The sequence below is a fragment of the Mobula hypostoma genome, chromosome 3 (genome assembly GCF_963921235.1).
Source record: "Mobula hypostoma chromosome 3, sMobHyp1.1, whole genome shotgun sequence".
Taxonomy (NCBI): Eukaryota; Metazoa; Chordata; class Chondrichthyes; order Myliobatiformes; family Myliobatidae; genus Mobula; species Mobula hypostoma.
Window position 1 is genome coordinate 113645220 of NC_086099.1, and position 12208 is coordinate 113657427.

At 43.3% G+C, this 12208-nt stretch overlaps 1 protein-coding gene across 5 annotated transcripts in view; it reads left to right on the plus strand.

The window, feature by feature from the left end:
- LOC134344201 (uncharacterized) overlaps window positions 1-12208 on the plus strand; it is a 53177-nt gene that overhangs the window by 11528 nt on the left and 29441 nt on the right. For all 5 annotated transcript variants that reach the window (XR_010017392.1, XR_010017393.1, XM_063043608.1 and 2 more), the window contains exons 3-5: window positions 2267-2360; window positions 3174-3228; window positions 6987-7127. Coding sequence is in view for 3 of the 5 variants with exons in the window: in XM_063043608.1 (XP_062899678.1) it covers window positions 2267-2360; window positions 3174-3228; window positions 6987-7127 (290 nt within the window). In the remaining 2 variants the exon portion in view is untranslated. The remainder of the gene's footprint in view (window positions 1-2266; window positions 2361-3173; window positions 3229-6986; window positions 7128-12208) is intronic.

The following is a 12208-nucleotide window of genomic DNA, read 5'->3' on the forward strand; positions in this document are numbered from 1 at the left end:
ACAGGTGGATAGGGTAGTTAAGAAAGCTTATGGGATGTTAGCTTTCATAAGTTGAGGGATAGAGTTTAAGAGTCGCGATGTAATGATGCAGCTCTATAAAACTCTGGTTAGGCCACACTTGGAGTACTGTGTCCAGTTCTGGTCACCTCACTATAGGAAGGATGTGGAAGCATTGGGAAGGGTACAGAGGAGATTTACCAGGATGCTGCCTGGTTTAGAAAGTATGCATTATGATCAGAGATTAAGGGAGCTAGGGCTTTACTCTTTGGAGAGAAGGAGGATGAGAGGAGGCATGATAGAGGTGTACAAGATAATAAGAGGAATAGATAGAGTGGGTAGCCAGCACCTCTTCCCCAGGGCACCACTGCTCAATACAAGAGGACATGGCTTTAAGGTAAGGGGTGGGAAGTTCAAGGGGGATATTAGAGGAAGGTTTTTTACTCAGAGGGTGGTTGGTCCGTGGAATGCACTGCCTGAGTCAGTGGTGGAGGCAGTTACACTAGTGAAGTTTAAGAGACTACTAGACAGGTATATGGAGGAATTTAAGGTGGGGGCTTATATGGGAGGCAGGGTTTGAGGGTCAGCACAACATTGTTGGCCGAAGGGCCTGTACTGTGCTGTACTATTCTATGTTCCATGTTCTATGTAACTCCACAGACCAGACAGCATCTATGGAACGGAATGAAGTGTCGGCGTTTTGGGCGAGACCCTTTATCAGGACTCCATCAAGACATCAGGTCCTGATGAAGAGCTCGGCCAAAACGTAAACTCTTGATTCTCTTTCATAGGCGCAATCTTACCTGCTGAATTCCTCCAGCATTTTGTGCGCGTAACTCATCAATATTACTTTGTAGCTCAGGTTACCCTCTTCATCAAAGAGAACACAGACTTTGGTGTGATGTGCCAACTTGCTACCATTCCTCCTACATTCATATTCAAATTGACCCTGCGTATAACAAAGAGCAAGGGTCGCTGCACGAATCTCCGTAATACACCGATTTGCAGATAGTTCAATTCACGGCATAACAAGGTCTCGATCGTTGCCTTTTGTCTTCTCGGCACCAGATAAATTTCGGACTGTATTGGTCAGATCGTCCAGGATCCTATGGGTCCATAATTATTGGAACTGTCATTGTCAGCAGCCACTGCTGTCCACACACACACTACAACAACCTAATCGGAACACTTTGAAAGTTCGATCAAATTTGTCAGGCAGGATCTATCCTCCACAAAGCCACACCCCGCTTCCCCAGAATATTTCTGCACATTAGATTTTCCCTAATAATGTATACAACACTGATGCGTGAATCACTACCCTGTAATTTATTCGATTATCCAGATTCCCTTCTTTAATTAAAGTACCGCTGGCCTATTCCAGTCATCTGGTACCTTATCTGTTCGAAGAGAACCAGTGAATATTTTCGATTAACAATCTTTCAGCAGCCGTAGAAATCATCGCGTGTTTTAAATGCCAGACGAGGGAAGGAGCTGGAGAATAGAAGGGGATGACCGCGCTACGATGAAATCATTCTGGTTGAAGCAGGCATTTGGCAGTGTCAACAGAGAGCGGGTGGCGAGGATTCCTACTGTGGACGGTATAAACAGAATGAGTACACACAGGAGTGTTGGCGCGTGGCCAAGTGGTTAAGGCGTACTTCGCTTAAGTATCTAGTGATCTGAAGGTTGCTAGTTCGAGCCTCAGCTGAAGCAGCTTGAGCAAGGCACTTAACCACACCAGTGCCAAGCTGTATCCCTAGTACCCTTCCCTTGGACAACATTGGAGGGGAGACTTGCAGCATGGGCATCTTCCGGTCTTCCATACAACCTTGCCCAGGCCTGCGCCCTGGAAACCTTCCAAGGCGCAAATCCATGGTGTCACGAGACTAACGGATGCCTATTAGACACACAGAGATTCTGCAGACGCTGCAAATCCAGAGTAAATGGTATAAACAGAATGAGTACACACAGGAGATTCTGCAGACGCTGCAAATCCAGAGTAAATGGTATAAACAGAATGAGTACACACAGGAGATTCTGAGAATGCTGGAAATCCAGAGTAACATCTATAAAAAGCTGCAGGCAGCACTTATGGAAAGGAATAAAGAGTCGACGTTTCGGGCCGAGACGAGTCCTGATGAAGGGTCTCGGCCTCGGCCAAAACGTCGACTCTTTAGTTATTACCGTTTAGTTCCAACATCTTGAGTGTGTTAACCGTAAACAAAAGGAGACGAAGAGCTGGAACAAAACGATTGTTGTCATTTTCTAGGTACGTTGAAGAACATATACAGAAAACGGGAGTTGCAACAGAAACGCAAGGATTGACTTTTATTACCAGCGGTAAGAAAAGAGAATCGCTCACGGTAAGTAATTCCATGACTGCTACTGACTTATTTATTTTTCCTGCAGCCCTGACCAATGGAGAACGTCAGTACTTATCATCCCGTGCACATCACAACCGGATTCCTAGTAAACTGTATGCGTACTTCGCTTAAGTATCTCCGTCTACGGTTAACTATGAGGGCACTAATCCATGTCACGGAAATCCGCATGGAACTTAACTCTGTCTCGCGTGACATTAACTCTTGGACTCTGCCGCAGAGCTGATGAAATGATAGAAGCCAGGCCAACCTTGAATTAATTTGTCGCAGAGATAAATGACTATATTTAATAATCACATTTAGGAGTAGCATGCCGGAGATAGTAGCGCCTCTGCCTCATAGATCCAAGCGTTGTTGTTATTGGCGATGGCCCTGTGGAGTTTGTGTTTTCGCACAGGGATTACGTGAGGTTTCTGCCCATGCTCTGCCTACTTACCAGTTGCCCAAAACCTGCGAGTTGGTAAATTTATTGGCCACGATTAATTGCTACTGGTGGTGGTAGGATTTGGGAGTGGGACAAAGAGAATGGGGGATAATATAATTGACTTCGTGTAAGTGGGTGCGTAATAGTAGACAGGGGATGAAGAAGGGCATCTGGGGAGAAGGGATTGATAATGTGCGGTGTGGCTTCAATAATTACTTATTTGGTTAAGAAAATGCTGTCCCTTCACTCATTATCGTTACGCCTTGGTACTTAAATGAATAGTTGGATAAAATGAACAACGTAGAATTTTTCCAGGCTTTTAGAACAGTAAATTTCAAAGGATTAATAGTTTTTTAAAATTATTTCCACAGGGCAAAGCTACACTCCATCTCTACCCGCATTTCCAAAAGCTGGAACAGATTAAGGGTAAATACACAGTCCGTATATTGCAGAAGCGAGGAAAGGCGTTCCATGTGACTCTCTTCACTCTGACGCTGTGACGATCATTGCGGCCTCCACATTAATAAGTTTGAAAAGTCTGTCAAATCGTATTCAACATATTAAAGCAACACACATGACAACTAGTCAATTAGATGCACTGGGCGCTAAGGGGGAAATTCTTGCCAGAGAAACAATGTGAAGTCCATTTTTGTGACGAATAATATGAAATATCAAAGATAATACCTTTTAAAAGGTAAGCTGAATAATCATTCGGAAGATTAAAGGTGATAATTTCAAGGGCAACATTTCCTGGTAAGGATGAAAGCCAAAGTAATTAGAATAGGAAACAGGAGAAGTTGAAGGATAATGAGAGTAGATTAAAGAGAAATAAATGAAGGTAGAGAGGGATAGAGAACTCATGACAATGCAAGGCTGTCAAGAGTATAAAAGTGGATTGAGGCACCTGAATGAGGTATCAGAAAAGTAAAGAAGGGTCACAAGAAATCACTGACGGCATTAACAAATGACGGTTATAGCATTAAGTGAAATTAGTATATTAAGACAAAAGAATAGCTAGGGAAAATTTCGGATACGTACTGTGGAGGCAACAAGGGTAAGCAAGCCGTGGAGGCAGAAGTCATGAATACTTTACATTAGTATTCACAAAAAAAAGGAGCTACCTGTAGCCATAACAGGTTTACAGATGAATACATTCCCAGATTACGAGTTAGTTCATCCTACGCTGCTCTGGTTGAGATTTTATTACATTTTCCAATGGACGCAGATGAGACCAGAGATGACTTGAGGAGAGAAAACTTTTCCCTCTTTTCAAGAACGACGACAGAGAAAAAATTGTAAACATAAACCTATGCTTCTAACGTCAGTGGTAGGGGAAATGACGAAGATTTCGAAATAATCAGAGACAATCAATATGGCGTTGCTAAAGAGAGCTCCTGTCTGATCAATTCTGTTGAAGCAATGGCAAAGTGTATGGACGAAGGCCGGGAAGCAGGTGTCATTTATGGAATTTATTAATGAGTTTGACAAGGTCCCATTGTTACAAAACTTTAGCACCCACGCCCAAGGCAATAAGCAAACTGATCCAAACTTGATTGGGAATTAGCAGCAGAGTATAATGGGTCGTTTCTGTGATTGGATGTGATGATGTACTGGTGAGGGAAGGGGTGAATTTTCATTTTATAGTATACGTTAATGACATGTGGAAATCAAGATAAGCAAGTTTACAAATGCCGGGAAAATTGGAGTCGGGAAGGCAGTTTCAGGCTTTAGCAAAATGGGCAAGTATAGCAGATGGAAGTTTAATCCAGACTAATGTAAAATGAGGGAATTGGGGAGCACTGACAAGGGTAGAACACACAGCATATACGGTCTTAGAGAGAATTGAACCAACAGGCTGGCTTGGAAATCCTTGTATTTTGTGAAAATAGCAACGCCAGTAGTAAACGTGGGACTTAAGAAGGCATTAAGGACACCGGCCTTTATTAGTTGGAGTACAGAACACAGATTTATGGTGATTAGTTACCAGATTTAGAAAACTTTGGTGCTGTTTGTAGTTCTGTTCACTAAGGTATGGAAAGGATTTGATAGTGTCAAAGAGGGTGTAGAGGAGAGAAAATAAAAGACAAGATGTTGCCTGTGGTAGAGTAATTCAGATATATAGAGCGGTTGGATGTTAAAGGCAACATGAGTGAGGTATATAAGTGTAACAAGGGATATACATAAAAAAAGTTCTGTCGCTTTGTCTCCTTTTCGAGGAAGCTAAAAGTAGGAGCTATTGAATTTGGGCAACACAGAAGTGATTCAAAGGTGATGCTTTGCCATTGGTTTCCAGTGGTTTATTTGGAGTGAGAAAGATTTTAATTCCTCATTCTATTAAGCTCCTGTGCATTCTACGATCCGGCGGTCCGTCGTCGTATTTTTATCTACCAACATGATTAGAGGGGATTATCGGCGGATGCAAGGATGTTAAATGGAGCATGTTCGCTGTTGCAGATGGATTTGAACATTTTAATATCGCCTGTGCACGCGTCGGAGAAGAGAGTGAGACGGGCTGTCGTGCGCTTGCAATAATAAAATCTGCAGTACTATTTTAGGAAGTTTTAATGTAAGCTAGAACAATGCACATAAAGAAACAACAAGGCTTTTTATATAATATATATGAGAGGCATTGATCGTGTGGATAGTCAGGATTTTTCCCAGGTTCTGAAAAGGCTAGCACGGGAGGGCACAGTTTTAAGATGCTTGGCAGTAGGTACAGAGGAGATGTCGGGGATAAGTTTTTATCCAGAGAGTGGTGAGTGCGTGGAATGGGCTGCCGGCGCCGGTGGTGGAGGCGGATACCATAGGGTCTTTTAAGGGACCCCTGGACAGGCACATGGAGCTTAGAAAAATGCAGAGCTGTGGGTAACACTAGGTAATTTCTAAAGTAAGTACATGTTCGGCACAGCATTGTGGACCGAAGCGCTGTATTGTTCCGTAGGTTTTCTATGTTTCTATGTTCAAAAAAGGGTTTTAAAAAGATGTCTTAAATAAGGATAGGAGATAATTTGTATGTGCTGTAAGAGTATTTGAAAATTAAGTTTATTGAAAGTGTAGGTGGTAACTGAGATAAAAGGAGTCACTCCTGCCTGGAGATTGTAAGTACTGTATCACGTAATGTGCACAAGAACAGTTTGTCTTATCATGAAAGTTACACAAATTTTTAAAGGAAAACATGAAATGCATGAAATTTTTTAATAATGTGGATTATTATATGGAGGAGAAGATGCGGCGTGACACAGCTCACAGTGGCCTCTCCGGTGGTGATGTCTGTTATTTGTCAAGTAGGGTGCCATGCACAATCTTGATTTGATGGAGACGAACGTGAGGTCACAGAGGAATATCTGGTGAAACTTCTGAAATGCCTGCTTCACTGCTGCTGCTACTGTGTGGTCCAGAATCTCCGGAGGGGAAGGCCCCTAGTCCTTGGCTTTGCTTATTGCTCGGCAGCCGGATCGCGGTCGAAGTGCTTGGCAGAGGATGGTGCTCAGAGAGGCTGTGTCGGAGGGGCTGGTCGGAGGCTAGAAGTTTTCAGATGGCCTCAGAGTCCGCTGCGGTCGGATGCTTCCAATGGTGCTGCATTGACAAGTTTGCGGTGCTTGGAGGTTCATGACAGGGAGAGTTTCTCCCTTCTGCTGCCTGCGTAAGATGATGAGGCTATCGGGCCTTTGAGACTTTTATTTTACCGTGCCCATGGTCTGCTCTTTATCAAATTATGGTATTGCTTTTCACTGTTGTAACTATATGTTATAATTATGTGGTTTTGTCAGTTTTAGTCTTGGTTTGTCCTGTGTTTTCTTGTGATATCATTCTCGAGGAACGTTGTATCATTTTTTAATGCATGCATTTCTAAATGACAATAAAGGAGGACTGAGTGTCCTCGTAATCTAATCTAATCTAATAATTTAACGGGAAGACTTGATAATGGTCGACTGGGGATAGAAGTCGCAGATAGGACGTGCTTAGATAAATGATGTGTTTCAGACATGGTGTATGATATCATGATCGCCTACATTTCTTGTCGGATAATGAAACAGAAAATGTGGAATTATCCAACGTAGAGAATCTTTAGCGGCCATGCATTGGACAGCCCCGTTTACCATGACCTCTCTCCCAGACTACGCAGAAATACGGAGTAACATTTCATGCCTTTCTTTTTCACTATCCGTTCTCTCTTCTCCAAGGTTTAGAAGAGTACCTGTCTACAGAGGTCAGCATTTCCAAGCAGAAGAATTTTAATTTAGTGATCTTTATCGATACCCCAGGACTTGTTGATGGAGATATGACTTACGAGTTCGATGTTGACAAAGCGCTTATTGAACTGGGTAAGAGATGAACCCTTTCAGCCAGTCGGCATGTGATATACCAAAGGCAATGCCGCACTACAATGTTTAATTACTGGATTAGCATGCTGAGCACTGACCATTAATATGGAGATGTATCCAATCCCCATCTCCCGATGAGAACTCTACAATGTCTACTCAAATCGTTAACACGGCTTATCTTTTAAGTATAGTATCACTGACGGCAGAATTTTTAGAATATTAATGAAATACTCCTGATATATGAAGATGGTCTTTCGTGGTCTAGTGGATTTGGCGCTTTAGCTGCTGTGTAGAGGGGGATATTCATCCCTCAGACAGGAAAGCTATCTTTTCTGGCGCAGGAATGGTATCTTTTCTCTGACAAGGAAAATAACCTTATGCAGCTCGATGCCATTGCAGTGCTCAGATAAATGAGGTGAGGAGTAGTGTTCTGGAGTTTGGAGTTCAAATCAGACGCAATTTGTAAGGAGTTTGTACGTAGTCCCCGTAATCGCGTTTGTTTCCTCCCATTGCTCCTGTTTCCTCCCACAGTCCAAAGACATGCCGGTTAGTAGGTCATTATAAATTGTCCAGTGATTAGTTTAGTGTTAAATAGGTGGGCCAGAAGGGCATGTATCGCACAGTATCCCGACACAAAAATAAAACATATTTTCAGGCTGACCTTGAACAATTAGCCTACAGGTGCCTTTTGGTGCCAGGCTTACACTATGCAATGCCATTTTCAATATTATTTGTGCCATGGGCTCGGAGTATGGCAAATGCTAGCACATTCACAGTGCTAAGTAACAGCAAAATACTCTGCCAATTGTTACCAGCGCGCTTTATTCTTATAATCTAGCGAAGAGGCACCGAAGTTTATCTCCCTCAGCTAGTTGGCCTGAAGATAAAGTAGAGGCATTTTCTTTCATCCTACTGAAGCGTTTGTCAAGTTGCTTCACGTCTGAGCCAGACAAATGCATCGGTAGCTGAGATCAGGGTGAGGCGTTTTCTTTCATCCTGCTGAAGCGTTTGTCAAGTTGCTTCACGTCTGAGCCAGACAAATGCATCGGTAGCTGAGATCAGGGTGAGGCGTTTTCTTTCATCCTGCTGAAGCGTTTGTCAAGTTGCTTCACGTCTGAGCCAGACAAATGCATCGGTAGCTGAGATCAGGGTGAGGCGTTTTCTTTCATCCTGCTGAAGCGTTTGTCAAGTTGCTTCACGTCTGAGCCAGACAAATGCATCGGTGGCTGAGATCAGGGCGAGAGGTCGTTCATTGGTGATGTAAAGCAAGGTTTACAAAAGAGCTCCGGTGCTTTTGGCTCGTTATGGCGGGTTTAAATCAACGTAGGTCCGATGAAAGGGGTTGTAAGCGGAGCGGCCAATGTGTGAGTGGGCCAGTGTTAGAGTAGTTAGGCTTTGGTTCAACAAGCTTAAGCGAGAACAGGCTTGGGCAAGCAAAGGCGGAGTTACTAAATAAGCAAGTAATAAGGTTTCTAGTAAATATTATTTTTTGTTGGCACATGGCTAGTGAGCTGTGAATGGGTCAAGTCAGGAGGTATTGGTATATTCTTTGTGTGAGATGTGGGAAATCTGTCTCCCTGATAACGATATCTGCATGGTGCATTGAGTTGCAGCTCCTTAGAGACTTTGTTAAGGAACTGGAGCTGCAGCTGGCTTAACTGCAGCTCATATGGAAATACGAAGAGGTCACAGATAGGAGCTGCAGTGGCAGTCACCCTAAGTTGCAAGAGGAGGTACCTGGGTAACTGACAGGAGAGGCAAGTGAAGAGGCAGCTAATGCAGAGTATTCATGTGGCTGTTCCCCTCAGTAATAACGTGTACTACTTTGGATGCTGTTAGGGTGCGGGTAAGCAGCAACAACCAGCTTCTTGGCACTGAGTCAGGCTCCATTGGAAGGGGAGGGGATAAGAAGAGTAGTGCAGTAGTGATGGAGAATCAGAAATTGGATTACATGGACGTGAACGAGACACCAGGATGGCATGTTGCCCCCAGGTGCCAGGGTCAGGTTCATGATATTCTGAAGTGGGGAGTGTGAACAGCTGGAAATCGTGGTACATACAGGTACCAAGGACATAGTTGGGAAGGGTGCGGAGGTCCTGAAGAGAGAATTTAGGGAGTTCAGCAGGAGGCTGAAGAGTGGACTTCCAAGGTAGTAACTCCTAGATTGCTGCCTGTGCCATCCACTGGTGAGGATAAGAACAGGAACATCTATCAGATTAGCCAAAGAATTGGTACAGCGATGGTGTTTCATGTTTTTGGATTATTGGGATCCCTTCTGGGAAAGTTATGGCTTGTACAAAATCTACGGGTTACTCCTGAACCCCGAGGGGGGCCAATACACTTATAGGCATGTTTACTAGAGTTATGGGGCGGGTTTAAACTAATATCGTAAGGGGATGGCAAAAGGAGTGATCGAGCTGAGGATGGGGCAATTGGCATACAACAAGATGCCGTATGTAGAGAGACTGTGAGGAAAGACGGGCAGTTGATAGGGTAAAATTGCAGTCAGTAGGATGAGTTAAAGTGTAACAGGGGTCTAAAATCAAGAAAGGTGAATGCAATATCCTGAGAGGTTACTGAGAGGTACTTCAACGCACACAGTGTGCGGAATAAGTTAAATGATCTTGTAGCGCATTTAAAGATTGGCAGGTATCATGTTTTGGACATTTCTGGGTCGTGGCTGAAAGGAGATCATAGTTGGGAGCTTAACATCCAAGGATACACATTGCATCGAAAGGACGGGAAAGTGGGCAGAGGGGTTGGGGTGGCTCTGTTATTTAAAAAATAATCGTGGAGACATAGGATGGGAAGATGTAGAATCCTTGTGGGTAAAGTTAAGAAACCGCAAGGGCAAAAAGACCCTGATGTGAGCTAAATACAGACCTCCGATCAGTAGCCAGGATGTTGTCTGCAAATTAAAATGGGAGATAAAAACGCTACCATAATCATGGGGGATTTCAATGTGTAGCTTGACTGGGGAAATCAGATTCGTACTAGATCCCAAGAAAGAGAGTTTGTAGAATGCATACGAGATGAAATTTTTAGAACAGTCTGTGTTTGAGCCAGCTAGGAGAAACACAATTCTGGATTGTGTTATGTAATCACCCTTAAGGTAAAGGAACCCTCAGGAGAGTGTGATCATCATATAATAGAATTCATCGTGCAGATTCAGAAGATAGAAACTAATAGCGGATGTTTCAGTATTAGAGTGGAGGAGAGGGAATTACAGAGGAATGAGATAGGAGCTGGCCAAAGTTGCTTAAAAGGGAACATTAGCAGGGAGGATGGCAGAACAACAATGGGTGGTGTTTCTCGGGGAAGGCGCGGGAAAGATACATCCCAAAGACGAAGAAGTATTTTAAAGAGAGGCTCTGGCAACCGAGGGTGACAAAGGAAGTCAAAGACAGCATCATAACAAAAGGGAGAGCATATAATATTGCAAAAAACTAGTGGGAAGTTGGAGGATTGGGAATCTTTTACAAAGGAACAGAAGGCCATTAAAAAGCGATAAAGACAGAAAAGATGAAATATGAAGGTAAGCTATCCTATAATATAAAAGAAGATACATAAGCATTTTTAAAAAATATACAAAATGTAAGAGAGACGAAACTGAATCTTGAACTGCTGAAAAATGACACTAGAGGGGCAGTAATGGGGGAACGAATACATTATTTTGCGCCAGTCTTCACTGTGGAGGGCTCGCCCAGAATGACAGAAATGTGAAAATGTCAGGGGGTAGAAGAAAATGTTATTGCAAATACAAAGGAGAAGGTGCTTGGGAAACTGAAAGTCTGAAGGTAGCTGTCAGCTGGACCAGTTCTACAACACAGGGTTCAGAAAGAGGTAGATGGAGATATCGTGCAGATATTACTAATGAATATTCAAAATTCTGGAACGTTTTAGGAGAAGTGGAAAATTGCAAATGTCACTGTATTTTTTAAGTAAGAAGGAAGCAAAAGATAGGAAATTATAGGCCAGTTATCCTGACATCAATGGCTCGAAAGATGTTAGAGGTTTCGAGTACTTGGACAGACATGATAAAAAAAAGTCATGTTTTTCCACAGAGGAAATCTGCCTGACAAATCATTCGGAATCCTTTCGGAAAATAACAGGCAGGATAGACACGGAGAGTCCATAAGACAATAGACCCTAAGACAAAGGAGCAGAAGTCGGCCATTCGGCCCATTGAGTCTGCTCCGCCATTTTATCATGAGCTGATCCATTCTCCCATTTAGTCTCACTCCCCTGCCTTCTCACCATAACCTTTGATGCCCTGGTCACTCAGATACCTATCAATCTCCGCCTTAAATACACCCAATGACTTGGCCTCCACTGCTGCCCGTGGCAACAAATTCCACAGATTCACCACCCTCCGACTAAAAAAATTTCTTCGCATTTCTGTTCTGAATGGGTGCCCTTCAATCCTTAAGTCATGCTGTCTCGTACTAGACTCCCCCATCATGGGAAACAACTTTGCCACATCCATTCTGTCCATGCCTTTCAACATTTGAAATGTTTCCATGAGGTCTCCCCTCGTTCTTCTAAACTCCAAGGAATACAGTCCAAGAGCGGACAAATGTTGCTTATATGTTAACCCTCTCATTCCAGGAATTATTCTAATGAATCTTCTGTGTACCCTGTCCAATGTCAGCACATCCTTTCTTAAATAAGGAGACCAAAACTGCCTACAGTACTCCAAGTGAGGTCTCACCAGCGCCTTATAGAGCCTCAACATCACATCCCTGCTCCTATACGCTATTGCTCTAGAAATGAATGCCAACATTGCATTCGCCTTCATCACCACCAACTCAACCTGGAGGTTAACCTTAAGGGTATCGTGCACGAGGACTCCCAAGTCCCATTGCATCTCAGAACTTTGAATTCTTTCCCCATTTAAATAATAGTCTGCCCGTTTATTTCTTCTGCCAAAGTGCATAACCATACACTTTCCAACATTGTATTTCATTTGCCACTTTTTTGCCCATTCTTCCAATCTATCCAAGCCTCTCTGCAGACTCTGTTTCCTCAGCACTACTGGCCCCTCCACCTATCTTTGTATCGTCAGCAAACTTAGACACAAA